The sequence below is a fragment of the Nerophis ophidion genome, linkage group LG18 (genome assembly GCF_033978795.1).
Source record: "Nerophis ophidion isolate RoL-2023_Sa linkage group LG18, RoL_Noph_v1.0, whole genome shotgun sequence".
Taxonomy (NCBI): domain Eukaryota; kingdom Metazoa; phylum Chordata; class Actinopteri; order Syngnathiformes; family Syngnathidae; genus Nerophis; species Nerophis ophidion.
Window position 1 is genome coordinate 44,179,035 of NC_084628.1, and position 20,127 is coordinate 44,199,161.

The following is a 20,127-nucleotide window of genomic DNA, read 5'->3' on the forward strand; positions in this document are numbered from 1 at the left end:
TTCCTCTCTTTAAGAAGGGGGACCGGAGGGTGTGTTCCAACTATCGTGGGATCACACTCCTCAGCCTTCCCGGTAAGGTTTATTCAGGTGTACTGGAGAGGAGGCTACGTCGGATAGTCGAACCTCGGATTCAGGAGGAACAGTGTGGTTTTCGTCCTGGTCGTGGAACTGTGGACCAGCTCTATACTCTCGGCAGGGTTCTTGAGGGTGCAGGGGAGTTTGCCCAACCAGTCTACATGTGCTTTGTGGACTTGGAGAAGGCATTCGACCGTGTCCCTCGGGAAGTCCTGTGGGGAGTGCTCAGAGAGTATGGGGTATCGGACTGTCTTATTGTGGCGGTCCGTTCCCTGTACGATCAGTGCCAGAGCTTGGTTCGCATTGCCGGCAGTAAGTCGAACACATTCCCAGTGAGGGTTGGACTCCGCCAAGGCTGTCCTTTGTCACCGATTCTGTTCATAACTTTTATGGACAGAATTTCTAGGCGCAGTCAAGGCGTTGAGGGGTTCCGGTTTGGTAACCGCAGGATTAGGTCTCTGCTTTTTGCAGATGATGTGGTCCTGATGGCTTCATCTGACCGGGATCTTCAGCTCTCGCTGGATCGGTTCGCAGCCGAGTGTGAAGCGACCGGAATGAGAATCAGCACCTCCAAATCCGAGTCCATGGTTCTCGCCCGGAAAAGGGTGGAGTGCCATCTCCGGGTTGGGGAGGAGACCCTGCCCCAAGTGGAGGAGTTCAAGTACCTAGGAGTCTTGTTCACGAGTGAGGGAAGAGTGGATCGTGAGATCGACAGGCGGATCGGTGCGGCGTCTTCAGTAATGCGGACGTTGTACCGATCCGTTGTGGTGAAGAAGGAGCTGAGCCAGAAGGCAAAGCTCTCAATTTACCGGTCGATCTACGTTCCCATCCTCACCTATGGTCATGAGCTTTGGGTCATGACCGAAAGGATAAGATCACGGGTACAAGCGGCCGAAATGAGTTTCCTCCGCCGTGTGGCGGGGCTCTCCCTTAGAGATAGGGTGAGAAGCTCTGCCATCCGGGAGGAACTCAAAGTAAAGCCGCTGCTCCTCCACATCGAGAGGAGCCAGATGAGGTGGTTCGGGCATCTGGTCAGGATGCCACCCGAACGCCTCCCTAGGGAGGTGTTTAGGGCACGTCCAACCGGTAGGAGGCCACGGGGAAGACCCAGGACACGTTGGGAAGACTATGTCTCCCGGCTGGCCTGGGAACGCCTCGGGATCCCCCGGGAAAAGCTAGACGAAGTGGCTGGGGAGAGGGAAGTCTGGGTTTCCCTGCTTAGGCTGTTGCCCCCGCGACCCGACCTCGGATAAGCGGAAGATGATGGATGGATGGATTACCGTAAAATATCAAATATTATTTAGCTCATTCACGTAAAAGACTAGACTAGGGATTTATGGATTAGGAGTGAGAGATAGTTTGGTAAAGGTATAGCATGTTCTATATGTTATAGTTATTTGAATGACTCTTACCATAATATGTTAGGTTAACATAGCAGTTGCTTATTTATGCCTCATATAACCTACACTTATTCAGCCTGTTCTTCACTATTATTTATTTATTTTAAATTGTCTTTCAAATGTCTATTCTTACTGTTGGGTTTTATCACATAAATTTCCCCCCAAAATGTGACTTATATATGTTTTTTTCCTTCTTTATTATGCATTTTCGGCAGGTGCAACTTATACTCCGAAAATGCGGTAAACATTATTAGTTTTAAACTATTGTAGTGGCCTTCTGTACAAAAAGTGCACTTTAATTTAGTGTTTTTTTAATATGTCATCTTAGTGACATCATGCACAAAAGTGCACTCATAGCTTGTTTAAAAATGTCTCTGACAATCTTGCACTTTATGTTTTGGATGTTTGTGCCACTGCTTAATAACTGTTTCATAAATACACTTTTAGTTGTGATTTCCCTCTCTGCATGAAAGTTTAAAAGTAGCATATATGAATGCAGTATGAAGAAGAATGTTTGAATGTAGACACATAGAATCATCATACTGCTGTCATTATATGCATCAAGTCTTCATTCAAGGCTAAGGCAACATATCCAGATATATATGCTGTATGGTCACATAGCCTAAAAATATCCACATTTTAATAAAAGGCCATATCGCCCAGCCATACTAAAGATAAGGATGCACCGATTAATCGTTAACCGAATATATTCGGCCGAATGTTGCTTTTTTGAGTTAAGAACAAGGCCGAATAGTGGCGTGTGACGCAATTTTTTGACGCGGTGACGCAATCAACCAACGTGCAGTGACGTTGGGATATGTTGTGTACCTGTATAAGTGTATGAGGTTACAAGCACACACTTATTGAGATTTAGTGGGGCCTCTGTTTACATTATTAGCCTGTTGTGTAGGCTACCTGTATAAGTGTATGAGGTTACAAGCACACACTTAATTGAGATTTACTTGAGCCTTCTGTTGACATTATTAGCATATCTACTGTGGCTAAGCAGACTTTTGCCAAAAGGACAATAATTCATTTGTTGTGGGTTTATCCACTTTAATGCACTTTATTTTTTTTGGAATGCATGTTTTGTTTGAAGGCCTAATATAAATGAAAAACTGTGCTTTTTTTGAAAAGCAAAGACTACTGGAATATTAAAAAAATGTCAATATTCAATGAAAAAATACTTTATTTGAAAAACATGTCTAAATATTTATTCTAGGCTATTTATGCAATATAAAAAAAATTGTGAAAAACTGCATCCATTATTCGGTATTCGGCCTTCGGCCGAGCGTTTAAATTTTATTCGGCTTCGGCTACAAATTTTCATTTCGGTTCATCCATAACTAAAGACTATAAAAACGGGACCCGTTGTCTCCCTGCTTGGCACTCAGCATCAAGGGTGGGAATTGAGGATTAAAATCACTAAAATAATTCCAGAGCGCTGCCAGCGCTGCTGCTCACTGCTCCCCTCACCTCCTAGGGGGTGGAACAAGGGGATGGGTCAAATGCAGTGGCTCATTTCACCACACCTAGTGTGTGTGTGTGAGACTATCAGTGGTACTTTAACTTTGAAGTACATTTTCAAGTATAAAAATATGAATAAATGATGTTTACATGGTCCCTAAAGAATAACAAGTGTTATATTTGTTTATACAGAATGTATGAGCTGCATTGGAAAGCAAAGATGCGTGGTGTGTGTTCTACTGGTGACCTCAACCTGCCCTGCTGAAGGCCAGTTTTTTTTTTTTAGTTTTTTTTTGGAAATCGACTAAAAAGCAGGATTGAGGACACGAGATGATCAAATTAAAACCCACCCACATTCAATAAATCCACGTTCTAATCACCATGCCAAATTCCAACGGATGGTCTGGACATTTGTGTACACATCTGTGCTGGGTGGTCTCCTTCCCCCCCGCCGCTGTCTACATCATGTTTGCCATAGGGCTGCGTGTTGGGTAGCGCTTTGAAAGGAAAGGAAATATTGTAGCTGCAAAAGACATCCCAGTGTAGAATGGCAGTATTTACAGCATGTGGGGTAATGCTGGGATTGGAGGGCCGCTGAGGCTTGTGGGAGACAATCCAGCTGCTGGGAGAGCTGTGGGAGTTTCCAGGCAAAAGGTGCACTAAACAGGGTGATTATGTCGGGGAGAGACTACGTATAGGCAGTGCGCACGCAGATGAATGAGTGAGACACGTACTTTGCTGAGGATTCCTCGTCATACTTGGTCTTCAAGTCAAAGAGCTCGGCCTGAGTTGTTTCAAGTGCTGGAAAACAGAAGTAGAGACTTTTTAGGTGAACTCCATCTATTTTCTAGCCTGCTAAACGTTTAGCTGGATTACCTGTGTGGAGGGACTGGGCTTTGTGCTCGGCCTCTTCCAACCGTGACGACATGGAATCTTGGCTCTCCTGGAGTTTCCTGAGCAAGGCAGACAAGTCATGTTAGAGAGCACAAAGTTATAGAACCACGACGTCACCGACAACTGCAGCTTTTCTCTATTTCCCCTCCATCTCTGAAGTGTTCCTCCCAGCCCTCCAACACAAGCCAGTCCTCATTAAGAAGCCCTATTAGGCAGGAATGTCTCGCCACTGGGGCACTCGGCACCCGGGGTGGGGAGCGCTAAGGAAGCGTGGGGCGACAAAAAACCACAAGGATAAAATAGATTCATTCTTAGCATATAAAAAGTTAGGCTCTGCTGAGAAATTGCCACGGCGTGTAAAAACATCAATAATCCAGCACAAAGAGCGTCTTTATGGCACTCTTTGATGCCCACCCCCCTTCTCCGCCAAGCCGTCTCTCTCCTGTCATCTCCAGTTTTTTTCTGCCCTCAATTTTATCCTTTCATCTCCTTCCCTCACTACTTGAAGAAGCAACGTATCGGAGGTGCCAGCCATTTACTAGTCCTCTCAGACACAGGAAGTCAGCTCTCTGCAGACAGGAAGGGGACTATAAAACACTGACGTACAGGAAGTCCTAAAGGGCTTTGTGTGTGTGTGTGTGTGTGTGTTGGAATTGAGCAATGAGCTCTTATACTAATCACAATGATTGGCGCTAAAATAAACAGTCTGGTCACAACTTATTCGTTCTATGTTAAGAAAAACCTGCATGTGTGTGTGTGTATGTATATATATATATATATATATATATATATATATATATATATATACACACACATATATATATATACACACCAATATATATATATATATATATATATATATATATATATATACACACACCAATATATATATATGATTTTACCTTTATACATAAATATACATGTATATGTGTATATATATACATATACATATATACATATGCATATATATATACATATATATATATATATACACATATAAATATACATATACACATATATATATATACATATACATATATATATATATATATATGTATGTATATACACACATACATATATATTTATATGTGTGTGTACTGTATATATATATATATATATATATACATATATATATACATACATATACATATATATATATACATATACATGTATATATACAAAATCTCCTGATGATTGAGGGAACCCCTCATGAAACAGTTCTGTAGAGATGAAGTAGTCTTGTGATTTTTCCCACACCTACACATACATATATGCATATATATATACACACACACACACATTTACATAAATGTGTGTATATGTATAAAAAAACACACACATATATATATAGATATACACATATATAAATATACACATATGTACATATCCACAAACACAAAGAGTGGTGGTCAAAAGTGTTCTTTACAAGCGTATGTACACTTTTGACCACCACTGTATACACACACATAAATACATACAGATATAGATATGTATATATACATATACAAATGTTTACATTTATATACATATAAAATATCCATCCATCCATCCATCTTCTTCCGCTTATCCGAGGTCGGGTCGCGGGGGCAGCAGCCTAAGCAGGGAAGCCCAGACTTCCCTCTCCCCAGCCACTTCTTCTAGCTCTTCCCGGGGGATCCCGAGGCGTTCCCAGGCCAGCCGGGAGACATAGTCTTCCCAACGTGTCCTGGGTCTTCCCCGTGGCCTCCTACCGGTTGGACGTGCCCTAAACACCTCCCTCGGGAGGCGTTCGGGTGGCATCCTGACCAGATGCCCGAACCACCTCATCTGGCTCCTCTCGATGTGAAGGAGCAGCGGCTTTACTTTGAGTTCCTCCCGGATGACAGAGCTTCTCACCCTATCTCTAAGGGAGAGCCCCGCCACACGGCGGAGGAAACTCATTTCGGCCGCTTTTACCCGTGATCTTATCCTTTCGGTCATGACCCAAAGCTCATGACCATAGGTGAGGATGGGAACGTAGATCGACCGGTAAATTGAGAGCTTTGCCTTCCGGCTCAGCTCCTTCTTCACCACAACAGATCGGTACAACGTCCGCATTACTGAAGACGCCGCACCGATCCGCCTGTCGATCTCACGATCCACTCTTCCCCCACTCGTGAACAAGACTCCTAGGTACTTGAACTCCTCCACTTGGGGCAGGGTCTCCTCCCCAACCCGGAGATGGCACTCCACCCTTTTCCGGGAGAGAACCATGGACTCGGATTTGGAGGTGCTGATTCTCATTCCGGCCGCTTCACACTCGGCTGCGAACCGATCCAGTGAGAGCTGAAGATCCCGGCCAGATGAAGCCAACAGGACCACATCGTCTGCAAAAAGCAGAGACCTAATCCCGCGGCCACCAAACCGGAACCCCTCCATATAAAATATAATATATGAAAATCTTCATTTCCCCTCGGGGATTAAGAGAGTATTTCTGATTTGGATATACACATGTAATGTGTGTGTGTGTGTGTGTGTGTATATATATATATATATATCCATTTTGTATATTTTGTATATATATCCATTTTGTATATTTTGGGGTCGCACTGGTGCCCATCTCAGCATATATATATATATATATATATATAAAATACATATAAAATCAAGACAATGCATAATGCTCTAAAAACTAAATTACTGTAATTTATCACAGTTTTGGGTGGTTTACAAACTACCGTATTTTTCGGATTATAAATCGCAGTTTTTTTCATAGTTTATACTTCGGAGCGACTTATGTGTGAAATTATTAACACATTACCGTAAAATATTAAATAATATTATGTATCTCATTCGCGGACGAGACGAAGAAAATGTCAGCAATCGTCACACACACGTCAACCAATAAGAATTGGGCGGGGGAGGGTCATGGCAGAAGTGCATTGTGGGTCATGGAATGCTAACTGCTATATGCTACTGCCGTTGCTATTAAAATGGATCATTTCATCGTTGGCGGTAATTTATAAAAAGTGAGAAGGGCTGAACAAAAATGGCGTTGAAAAGGAAATCATGTGCTGCAGATTACAAGCTGGATGTAGTGAAATATGCAGCAGAAAAGGACAAGAGGAAGCGGCGCATACCTTTGGAGTTGGCAGAGTTGTTTAGAAGCCACATCCAGGAAGAAGATTTCATGGGATTTATGGATTAGGAGTGAGAGATAGTTTGGTAAAGGTGTAGCATGTTCTATATGTTATAGTTATTTGAATGACTCTTACCATAATATGTTAGGTTAACATAGCAGTTGCTTATTTATGCCTCATATAACCTACACTTATTCAGCCTGTTCTTCACTGTTCTTTATTTATTTTAAATTGTCTTTCAAATGTCTATTCCTGCTGTTGGCTTTTATCAAATAAATATCCCCCATAAATGCGATTTATACTCCAGTGCGACTTATATATGTTTTTTTCCTTCTTTATTATGCATTTTCCGCAGGTGCGATGTTCTCTCTGAAAAAAAAACGGTATGTCATAATTGTTCTTGTGCCGCCGACATTTACACAGAAGAAACCTTTCTTAAACACCACAAATGCACTTTTTTTTATTTGATTTTTCTTCATTCTCTAAAACCCAAAAATAGGAGCATAGATCACGAGAACCACATGCTATCGACAAGTTTGGCAGATTGTGGAATCCCATGATAACAATTAATCTTGGTCATACATCCGGTGGTAGTGTGTCGGGCATTCATTGCTGTCCCATCAAAAAGGTCTTGTGTTTCCAAATAAATCTTTACATTTTTTATTGAGGAAGTGTTAAACACAAATGCTAACTTAACCATATCAAATAAAGTTATTTCAAGGCCTGCATTCCATTCTAAAATAGAAGCATCAGATGGTGGCAATAGAAACAGAAAATAGACGTCTGATGTGCTGATTGTAATCAAGCTAAGTGGCCCCGCCATGGGCAAAATAAACTATATTTTTACTTCCTAATCCCACATTGATGTCAAACAGCAAGACAAAGAAGGAGGCAATATAAACGTGTTGATGATAAACTGGTGAAGAATAATGCAACTAATCGTTCAAAAGAAACCTGTTGCACTGTTAAATTCCATAAGAAGTGCAAATGTATTATTCCAGGATGAGTTTGGGTGAAAGGGCAAATAGTTGCGGTTGAATGCCACAAGAAGTACTTGACACACACCTCTCCTTCTCTGCATAGTCGTTGTGAAGCTGGAGCTGCCTTTCTTGTGCCAGGTTCTCGGCTTGATTCTTCAGGGACTGCTCGTACTCTCGGATCTTCTCCTTCAGGGCCTTAATGGTCACCTCTGGAGGAGTTGGGAGCACATGCAACATGCAAGAGAGAATTAGGAGGACTGGAGATGATACAGCAAATAGATACCATGTATCCCACTGGGCATTCATTCTTTATCATACTGTACGTGGAAAACATGTGTACTGTATAAGGTGTAGGATTACATTGTTTGCCTTTTCTCCTTGCATGTACTGTGGCTCTTGTAACGGATCTTCTTCAGTGACCATAAACACTACAGAAACCAATGTTCCATATTCTTTACAGTAATGTGTGCACAGCTTTTATAGCAGAATAGCACAATGTTTTGGTAACTGCTATTAAGGAAAAAGTGGGTTGGATTAAATAAGATCTGGTTGCTGCTAATATGAGCCGAGGTACATGTGAGTCAACACACACACGCACACACACACACACACACACACACACACACACACACACACGGAGAACTTGCAAGCAAAAACAGGCAGGAGACAGAAAGGATATATTTCGGCTTAAAAACCAACGATAAACCACAGCAGCGCACAAGCCCTCCTCAGTGTTTTGGCTACTTTTAAATCACTAATCCTCGACTCCATGACAACAAACAAGAATATACACGCATATATACACACACGTGTGTGTGTATATATATATATAAGGGGTGTGGGAAAAAATTTATTCGAATACGAATCGAATACGTCGTGCGATTCAGAATCGATTCTCATTCTTAAAAAAATAATTTTTTATTTTTAATTGTTTATTTTTTTTATCAATCCATCAACCAATACACAGCAATACCACAACAATGCAATCCAATTCCAAAAGCAAAGCTGAGCCAGCAACACTCGGAACTGCAATAAACAGAGCAATTGAGAGGAGACACAAACACCACACAGAACGAAACAAAATATTATCAACAACAGTATCAATATTAGTTATCATTTCAGCATAGCAGTGATTAAAAATCCCTCATTGACATTATCATTAGACATTTATAAAAATAATAAAAAAGAACAATAGTGTCACAGTGGCTTACACTTGCATGGCATCTCATAAGCTGGACAACACACTGTGTCCAATGTTTTCACAAAGATAAAATAAGTCAGATTTTTGCTTCCTTTAATAGTTCAAACAAATTTACATTATATCAATCAGTTGATAAAACATTGTCCTTTACAATTATAAAAGCTTTTTCTTTTTTTTTTTTAAATCTACTACTCTGCTAGCATGTCAGCAGACTGGGGTAGATCCTGCTGAAATCTATGTATTGAATGAATACACAATCCTTTTGAATCGGAAGAATATCGTTTTTGAATCGAGAATCGAATCGCAAAAAATCGATTTATCATCGAATCGTGACCCCAAAAATCGATATTGAATCGAATCGTGGGACACCGAAAGATTCACAGCCCTAATATATATATATATATATATATATATATATATATATATGATAGTACCTTTGAAACATTTTATTGGAGTGAAATTCCCAGGCCTCCCTAGGGCTTAAGGACCTCATCTTTTTCTTAGATCTAGAGAAAATTAAATATAATCTAAGGGGGTGTTTTTCAACCTTTTTTGAGCCAAGCTACATTTCATTCATTGAAAAAATCCCAGGGCACACCACAAGCGGAAAGTCGCAATTGTTGGATATTACTTTAAAGCATAAGCAAGCATGCATGACTATAGCTCTTGTCTCAAAGTAGGTGTACTGTCACCACCTGTCACATCACACCCTGACTTATTTGGAGTTTTTTGCTCTTTTCCTGTGTGTAGTCTTTTACTTCTTGTTTTGGTGGCTTTTTCTCTTTTGTTGGTATTTTCCTGTAGCAGTTTCATGTCTTCCTTTGAGCGATATTTCCCGCATCTACTTTGTTTTAGCAATCAAGAATATTTCAGTTCTTTTTTATCCTTCTTTATGGGGACATTGTTGATTGTCATGTCATGTTCGGATGTACTTTGTGGACACCATCTGCTCCACAGTAAGTCTTTGCTGTCGTCCAGCATTCTGTTTTTGTTACTTTGTTTTTGTTTTTTTTGTCATGAAAAAGCGAGTTTTTTCTGGTTGGTGCACAAATTCTAAGTGTATGTTGTGTTTTGTATGTTGATTTAATAAAAAAATAAAAAAGTCAATAAATTCTTCTGCAGCCCGGTGGTTGGGGAACACTGCAATAAAGGACACATGTGAGACTCATTGTTGATAATCAACCTTTTCATTCACCTCACTTCTCTGTATGTTTTTTATATTTTTTTTCTTTTTTTTGCAATCGTTTGATTTTCTATCTGCTTGTGGTGAAGAGGAAGGCAGTACATTACCCCACTGTGACTCAAATGCAGGACGGGGGGCGGAAAAGGTTTTTTTTGTTTGTTTGTTTTATATTTTTATTTATAAAAATTTTTTGGAGGGGGTTGGGGTCTCTTTCTTTGTACCTGTGTTATGATTTCCCTATCAAATTACTAAATAAATATTATTTTAAAAAAGCATAAGAGGAAATATCCTCAAACTTAACATGTCATTACTGTCAAAAACCACGAGTGATGACTATTGTGCACAAATATAGTTGTCGGTGACACATTTTTCTGTGGCAAATGTCGAGCAATGGTTGCAGGCCTGGTGCTGAGGAGGATGCAAAGAGTGAGTTTCTCCCCGTTTGAAGCGAGAGATGAACTAATGCGAGGCTCAAAAGTTGTGATTGGGGAAATGGGGGGGGGGGGGGGATTGACCCCTCCTGTGGTTACATAATCGCATTGATTAAAAGCTGGATGTGGATTCCATGTTAACAATGGTGCGGCCCTGGAAGATAGCACCTTGGAGTGAAGAGACACGGGAAAGGCGACACAGGTGCAGGTGAGTGAGCCAAAGTTCTGAAAGTGCTTGAATTCCAGTGGCGGGGGAGGCAAGAAGGGAAGGCATGTTTTGGAATCTCCCTCTCGTCTCAGCGAGGGTTAATTGGAACAGCTCGATAGCGGCAGGGTTCCATTCCGCCATTGATTTTTCTGCTCCCTCATCCTTTATCCCCCCTTGCCGCCTCACTAGGTGGGGGATATTTCAACCCCAAAACGCAGCGTGGAACTCCCACTCCTGTTAAACACACACACACACGGAAATAGTGCAGGGGCCATTGATCCTTGCAACCTAAATGTTTAAAGTTCAGTTAAGCAGTTAAGGGGTAAGAGGGCTCAGAGGGGACTCTCCTCTATTGATTATGTGTCAGAGTGCTGAGACTGGAGTTTAAATCACACACACAACGTGCTAAGAGCCCTCAGTCAAAGGCTGCTCTTTATCACTGTCTTATGCCTTTATGTCTCTCTCCGACAAATCCACACGCGTACACAAGACGCCTATTTATTACTCCAGTTATGTGTTGGATTTATTGGCGTGCGCTGCTCAGCCGTCAGAGGGCTGTGGGGGTTCAGCACTAATGCACTTCTAATGAATCCAGCATCTACATCTGCTCTCGGAGAACGTGCCGAGTCCTCTGCCAGCTCTGGATGCAACAGGAGCCGTGCAGGGTCCTCCTCGCCTCTGATGACGGCTTTTTCAATCCCCTGTCATTCCTCACATTCTTTCCAAAGGTGGTGTTCTTTTCATCAAGCAGCTGCGTCATCCGGGCCGCCTTATCTTCTAGGAATATAACTTAATATCGGGGATAAATCTCGTATTTACCAAAGTGTAATTAAATGGTCCCTACTGTGTGAGTGTTGTCAATCTTTGTTGCCCTGTGATGATTTGGCGACTTGTCCAGGGTGCACCCCGCCTTTCCCGAATGCAGCTGAGGTAGGCTCCAGCGGTAACAGTCTGGATGGTTCGCTTCCCCTTTGGTCCGCATGACACAATGTTGAATATTTCCAAAAACAATTTGAAATGTGGACCCGTCAGACCACAGAACACTTTTCCACTTTGCATCAGTCCATCTTAGATGATCTCGGGCCCAGAGAAGCTGGCGGCGTTTCTGGATGTTGTTGATAAATGGCTTTCGCTTTGCATAGTAGAGTTTTAACTTGCACTTACAGATCTAGCGACCAACTGTATTTAGTGACAGTTGTTTTCTGAAGTGTTCCTGAGCCCATGTGGTGATATCCTTTAGAGATTGATGTCAGTTTTTGATAAAGTGCCGTCTGAAGGATGGAAGGTCACGGTCATTCAATGTTGGTTTCCGGCCATGCCGCTTACGTGGAGTGATTTCTCCAGATTCTCTGAACCTTTTGATGATATTATGGAGCGTAGATGTTGAAATCCCTAAATTTCTTGCAATTGCACTTTGAGAAAGGTTGTTCTTAAACTGTTTGACTATTTGCTCACGCAGTTGTGGACAAAGGGGTGTACCTCACCCCATCCTTTCTTGTGAAAGACTGAGCATTTCTTTGGGAAGCTGTTTGATGAGCATTCCTCAACTTTATCAGTATTTATTGCCATCTTTTTCAACTTCTTTGTCACGTGTTGCTGGTTAATGATTTGCAAATTTTTTTTTTTTTTTTTTTTATGAGTTTGAACATCAAATATGTTGTCTTTGTAGCATATTCAACTGAATATGGCTTGAAACTGGTTTGCAAATCATTGTATTCTGTTTATATTTACATCTAACACAATTTCCCAACTCCTATGGAAACGTGGTTTGTATTTATTATTTATTTATTTGTTTGAGTAGGTTTCCTCTTATTCTTGTGAAAAACACCAATACCTTGCTCATTTTGCAAAGCGGCCCTTGTCTTTATGTTAGTCCATGTGTGATACACCTGCATTTAAAGCGGAGACATGATGTCGGACGTCTGGAGGGAGGATGCATCTCAGCCTCGGTCAGAGTGTTCGCTTCTGCCTTGCTCGCTAACAAGTGGGAGACAAAGTCGCGTGAAAAATAACTAACTGTCATTTTAGCCAAAGACAGGCAGCTAAACTTTGTCGACAACAATTCAAGGAATTTTTAAAGCAGCGTCAATTTGCAATGTCGTACAAAAAGCACTTTAACACAAGCGAACAACACACGCGCACATGAATTCACACACAGAAAGTGAGACAGGCACCAATGTGGAGATATCATATGTTTAAACATACATTCTATTAAACAAGCAAACATTTTAATAATTAACCAAGATATAATTCTACACATTGAGTCTATTAGTGCTAAAATTGCAAAGAGTCTAATAGTCAATATAGCAGTGTGCAGCTTTTTAAATATCACTTAATGTTAGGGGTGTAACGGTACACAAAAGTGTCGGTTCGGTACGTACCTCGGTTTAGAGGTCACTGTACGGTTTATTTTCAGCACAGTGAGAAAACACCAAAATATAAATTTTTTGGTTATTTGTTTACCAAACGTGTAAACAATGGCTTGATCCTTTTAACATTAGGAACACTATAATAATTCTGCCCACGTTAATCCACATTAAACTGCCTCAACTTGTGGCTCAGATTAAATAAAATGACAAAACTTTTCTTCTTCATATAAAAAGTGCAACATCAAACAGTTTCAAGTCAACTCATCATGCTTAATTTATTACAGCATTTGGGAAGCCTGTAGTTGATTTTTATTATGTAAATGTTATATTTTTATCAACATGTGATAGCAGGTACCCTGCCATTCAAAACTAGGCTGCTACATTACTAATGATTAATGTAACTATTGCTGAAAAAAATAGTTCAATACCAATAGAAGAGACTATTCATCCCTGAACACCATGGAGTTCATGTAGGCTTAATGATGCACTTACATTGTTATATCACTAGCATACACACACCGCACAATGCGCTAACACACACACCGCAAAATGAGCTAACGTTACACTAAAAGTTAATGAGCCTTCACCTCAAGCCAGGACTGCAAGCGAGCTGAGCTGCAGTTTGTTTCTTGAACGTCATCTAGAACGTTGACTGGGAGGTGTTTATTATAATTTGGAGAGAGTCCACTGCTCACCTGCTTAACACCTATCTGCTCGACGCTGAAGCGCTGACTACATGCACTCTGAATACACACTGCTGATTGGTTGTTACCGCTCTGAATACGCACTGCTGATTGGCTGTTACCGCTATATATGTAACCAATCAGATGGTTGTGTAGGTGGGACAATGCTGGGTGCTGAGACAGAGGCAGAACGGAGCGGAGCAGCTTGTTAAGACTTTAGCTTAGGCGGCTACTTCATATGTTCGTGTGGAAACTCGTTCCGTACACCTCCGAAACGAACCCCCGTACTGAAATGGTTCGATACAAATACACGTACTGTTACACCCCTACAAAATGCTTATCTTCTTTTTGAAGAAGTATGTTTTGTTGTTTCTTTACATTGCATTTTTACATTTGAAATGTTTTTTTGCACTTTTTCTTTCCTTTCTTGTAAAAGGTAAACATTGTATTAGTCACGTTGATGTTTGTCGCAGCTGAATGAGCAGCACAGTTACAGTAGAAAGAAATATTTATGAATGAATGAGTCCTCTTTGTTCTTAGTACGCACATGCCTGAAATTGCTTAAGCTGCATTTAGAGTTCGATGGAAAAATTACAGGAATTAAACGTTTAGGACAGGGGTCTCAAACTCAACTGACCTGGGGGCCACTGGATGCAGAAACTAGGTGAGGCTGGGCCGCAAGAAAAGATTTCTTAAAAAATCTAACATGCACTTTTTAATGAATTCACCTTCTATGAATGGCTTTCCCGCCCTAGCAACATACTTGCCAACCCTCACCATTTTTCCGGGAGACTCCTGAATGTCAGTGCACCTTCCGACAATCTACCGGAGCAACCATTCTCCCCAATTTTTCCCAATTTTCACCCGGCTGACATTATTAAGGTTTGCCGTGACCGCATTGCCTTTAACGTCCTCTACAACAGTGGTTCTCAACCTTTTTTCAGTGATGTACCCCCTGGGAACATGTTTTTAATTCAAGTACCCCCTAATCACAGCAAAGCATTTTTGGTTGAAAAAAAGAGATAAAGAAGTAAAATACAGCACTATGTCATCAGTTTCTGATTTATTAAATTGTATAACCGTGCAAAATATTGCTCATTTGTAGTGGTCTTTCTTCAACTATTTGGAAAAAATATATAAAAACACTAAAAACTTGTTGAAAAATAAACAAGTGATTCAATTCTAAATGCAGATTTCTCCACATAGAAGTAATCATCAACTTAAAGTGATTGTAATAGAGATCCATCTGGATTCATCAACTTACTTCTAAACATTTCTTAACAAAAAAAGTAATCTTTAACATCAATATTTATGGAACATGTCCACAAAAAGTCTAGCTGTCAAAAATGAATGTTGGATTGTTGTATTATTTTTTCACAGTTTATGAACTTACATTCATATTTCATTGAGGTATTTTCAACAAACATATTTTTAACGGATTTATGAATAGCTGCTATTTTTTTTTACATGTTTTTAATAAATCTCACTTGTCCCTTGGCATTCCTTCAAGTACCTCCAGGGGTCCGCAGTCTTCCTTATAGAGGACTACTACTCCACCACATGTCATCGCGCACACTTTTACATCACACAACCAACCTGCCGGCTCCTTGTCATGTTGTGTGAGACACTCAGCAGCAGCACATTATTTGCAGATTATAACTATTGATTTGCAAAAAATATTTTTTGGGACCAATTAGGTCAGGGGTGTGCAAAGTGCGGCCCGCGGGTCATTTTTTAACGGCCCTAAGCACATTCTAAACATACGATTAAAAAAATAAAAAACAGAAAAAGTGGTCTTAAAGAGTAAAATGGTGAAATGTGACAAGAAAATGTTGCAATGTTTACTCTAATAACACAAAGCTGACATGCAGGCTGTTATTGTTTTTAAAAAAAAAAAAATAATCGAAATCAAGGTGACGTTAAATATTCCACTTTGAGATATTTTGGGGGAAAATGTTGCATATTTTGTGTTTGCGATACAAAAAACAAAGGTGTTTTTTTTTCTCCAAAAATAAAAGCCTAAAAAGAACAAACAAAAAACAAAACAATAAAAGTTATAATTGACAGATGGATCTGAAGTTGATGTCAAGATGATTGTGTTTAAAGTAAACAGTAAAAAAAAAAAAAGAAAAGTTTTTTTTATTTTTAATGAGTAGGACCCTTTTGGAACCCCAATAATTTTAGTGCGATTTTTTTTGTGTCATTGCTAAAAAAATAAATTGAAATAAATGATGTTATGTGTTGACATTTTTAAAGCTCCAATTATTCTATAATCTCAAATATTCCACTTTAAAATTCTATTGGGGGAAACTATTGCATATTTTGTTTTTTTTCCATGACAAAACATGGTTTTCTTTGACAAAAAGGGCATACAACTTCATCCATCCATTTTCTACCGCTTATTCCCTTTTGGGGTCGCTGGCGCCTATCTCAGCTACAACTTAAATCTTTAAAAACGTTATATTGACAGATAGACCTAATGTTGATCTAGAGATTTAAACCTTGAAAATAACAATAATACAAAATAATAAAATAATGACACATTTTAAATATATTTTTGACCAAAATCCTTTGGGGTCCCTGGGATCAAGCCTGAGTGGAGGCCTAAATGTATATTTTTACACTTTTATTGTATTGGTTTTTGAAATAAAAACATATCAAAATGGCCCCCGCTTGCTTTGATTTTTCAGTGTGCGGCCCCTTAGTGGAAAAAGTTTGGACACCCCTGAAGTTAGGTGAAGTTTCATAATTTCCCACAGCACACAAGTGTGCCGCGGCACAGTGGCTGACAAACACTGATGTAGACCACAAAGATGTCTTTTGGGGATGGCGTGGTGTAGTTGGGAGTGTGGCTGTGCAACCGGCAACCTGAGGGTTCATGGTTCGATCCCCACCTTCTACCAATCTCGCCACGTCTGTTGTGTCCTTGAGCAAGACACTTCACCCTTGCTCCTGATGGGTGCTGGTTAGCGCCTTGCATGGCAGCTCCCTACATCAGTGTGTGAATGGGTGTATGTGGAAGTAGTGTCAAATCGCTTTGAGTACCTTGAAGGTAGAAAAGCGCTTACAAGTACAAGTGAAGTGAATTATATTTATATAGCGCTTTTCTCTCGTGACTCAAAGCGCTTTACATAGTGAAACCCAATATCTAAGTTACATTTAAAGCAGTGTGGGTGGCACTGGGAGCAGGTGGGTAAAGTGTCTTGCCCAAGGACACAACGGCAGTGACTAGGATGGCGGAAGCGGGAATCGAACCTCCAACCCTTTAAGTTGCTAGCACGGCCACTCTACCAATCGAGCTATACCGCCCCAACCTATTTACCATTTTACATTTAGAACAAAATAATAATAATATGACTCAATTAACGCGGCCTATAATTCGTTGCATTTTGCATATGAAAAAAGGTTTACTATTCATCGACAGAGCGCCCCATGGTCTGGAAAAGATGGTACTTGAACTAGCGCCTCACACTTAGATTAGACAGACCAGCTGCATGTATTCTACCTACTCCCAGGTGACACAAGCCAGCCTATGAACACACGTCGCCACAGCAGTGGGTGTGTCCAAAACAAGTCTGCATGAATTTGTCTCCAACCTTGGTTTTTGACGTCCGCAAACTCTTTATTGTAGTCCTCCAATGTCTCTCGAAGTTTGGTGTTCTCCGTCTCAATGTCGTGCATCCTCTGGAGCTTCAGCTGGAGCTGCTGAGCCAGATCCAGCACAGGTACGGGATCTGCCAGGGAAGAAGAAGCGCGACATTAGCAAAAGCAGATTAAGGCAGCACGGGAGAACCGCGTTTGGGAAAACCCGGTGAGAGCGAATGTTTGGTGTCCTTGTGAAAGACTATGAATCTGGAACAGCTAGGGGAACATTATTTTGGTGCCGACCATGACCTCTGCTCCCCCTCCAGAGAACCAGCAGTGGCGTCAAGGACAAAATAATACTGCAAGTACCAGCAATAACAAGGTGAGGTGAGCTAACGAGTCACTCTTGCTAATTGCAACGTGCCCATCGTGATCATTTCAGGGGCATTTCAAAATGATATTGGATCCCTTTTGGGCAATACTGTGAAAGTCTTAGAATGAATATCAAGTTAGCATTTGTCTCCTTTCCACTGAGGGTTGGACTCCGCCAAGGCTGTCCTTTGTCACCCATTCTGTTCAGAACTTTTATGGACAGAATTTCTAGGCACAGTCAAGGCGTTCCGGTTTGGTGGCCGCGGGATTAGGTCTCTGCTTTTTGCAGATGATGTGGTCCTGATGGCTTCATCTGACCGGGATCTTCAGCTCTCGCTGGATCGGTTCGCAGCCGAGTGTGAAGCAACCGGAATGAGAATCAGCACCTCCAAGTCCGAGTCCATGGTTCTCGCCCAAAAAAGGGTGGAATGCCATCTCCGGGTTGGGGAGGAGACCCTGCCCCAAGTGGAGGAGTTCAAGTACCTCGGAGTCTTGTTCACGAGTGGGGGAAGAGTGGATCGTGAGATCGACAGGCGGATCGGTGCGGCGTCTTCAGTAATGCGGACGTTGTACCGATCCGTTGTGGTGAAGAAGGAGCTGAGCCGGAAGGCAAAGCTCTCAATTTACCGGTCAATCCACGTTCCCATCCTCACCTATGGTCATGAGCTTTGGGTCATGACCGAAAGGATTACATCACGGGTACAAGCGGCCCAAATGAGTTTCCTCCGCCGGGTGGTGGGTCTCTCCCTTAGAGATAGGGTGAGAAGCTCTGCCATCTGGGAGGAACTCAAAGTAAAGCCGCTGCTCCTCCACATGGAGAGGAGCCGGATGAGGTGGTTCGGGCATCTGGTCAGGATGCCACCCGAACACCTCCCTAGGGAGGTGTTTAGGGCACGTCCAACCGGTAGGAGGCCACGGGGAAGACCCAGGACACGTTGGGAAGACTATGTCTCCCGGCTGGCCTGGGAACGCCTCGGGATCCCCCGGGAAGAGCAAGACGAAGTGGCTGGGGAGAGGGAAGTCTGGGCTTCCCTGCTTAGGCTGTTGCCCCCGCGACCCGACCTCGGATAAGCGGAAGAAGATGGATGGATGGATGGATGGATGGCAACCGACTTGGCAACCTGCTTCCCCGACCACGACACGTTCAGGCTGATTGTTGACATGCTCGCGCAGCAATAAGTAGCTAATTGATGCCCACAAGTCAGGCAGACAGCGACGTGGAGGACTTGGATCCAAAAGAAACATGGGACAAAGTGGAGGTGAGGCAGAGAAAGAAGAAAGAAGACGCAGCAGGGTTAACTGTCAGTGTGATGAAGAGAGCCCTGTCAGTCAGGCCAATCATATCTGATTGGTGCTCATGGGTGGCAGACTGGTGACAGGCAGCCAAGAGACGCGGGCGACGCTCATCAGCATGCCAGCTAAAAGAGCAGTTTGTGTGTGTGTGTGTGTGTGTGTGTGTGTGTGTGTGGTGCAGATAAGAGGAAGTGACAGCTTACAGCTGGGGGTAAGGACTGCGTATGCATGTGTGTGAGCGCCTCATGTCTGACACAGTTAGATATCTTAACTATGCTAATGAGAGATCAGCAGCGAACGATGGGAGAATTAATGCTGATTTTGTGCTGCCAAGGTGACACGCCATGCGAGTCTCGAGACGTACACGGGCACGCTTGTGCCAGCAACACCCTGAGTGTGGACGCCTATCTGCCTCAACCTTCTGGTCCTTCAAACTTTCTCCTTCTTATCAAACTGTCCTCTTTCATAGAAACCCTCGCCGCCGACCCACCTCCGTCACTTTCGGCTCGACCGTGCAGCATGGTTCTCGCCCGGGGAAGGGTGGAGTGCCATCTGCAGGTTGGGGGGGGGGCGGACCCTGCCCCAAGTGGAGGAGTTCAAGTACCTGGGAGTCTTGTTTACGAGTGAGGGAAGAGAGAGTCTTCAGTAATGCGGACGCTGTATCGATCTGTTGTGGTGAAGAAGGAGCTGAGCCGGAAGGCAAAGCTCTCAATTTACCGGTCCATCTACGTCAGGGGTGCCCATTACGTCGATCGCGAGCTACCAGTCGACTGCGGGGGGTGTGTCAGTCGATCTCCAGCCAGGCTTTTAATAAAAAATAGACCTAAAAATGAGTGATCATCAATCTTCACCAAGACGTCACTTAAATGACATTCACGGTACCGGAGG

General features: G+C 42.1%; 1 protein-coding gene across 9 annotated transcripts in view; it reads right to left on the reverse strand.

Annotated features, from left to right (window-relative positions):
• cux1b (cut-like homeobox 1b) overlaps window positions 1–20,127 on the reverse strand; it is a 207,058-nt gene that overhangs the window by 87,354 nt on the left and 99,577 nt on the right. For all 9 annotated transcript variants that reach the window (XM_061878198.1, XM_061878193.1, XM_061878192.1 and 6 more), the window contains 4 exons: window positions 17,586–17,723; window positions 8,000–8,123; window positions 3,819–3,895; window positions 3,677–3,743 (listed from right to left, as the gene is read on the reverse strand). In XM_061878198.1, coding sequence (XP_061734182.1) covers window positions 3,677–3,743; window positions 3,819–3,895; window positions 8,000–8,123; window positions 17,586–17,723 — 406 coding nt within the window. The remainder of the gene's footprint in view (window positions 1–3,676; window positions 3,744–3,818; window positions 3,896–7,999; window positions 8,124–17,585; window positions 17,724–20,127) is intronic.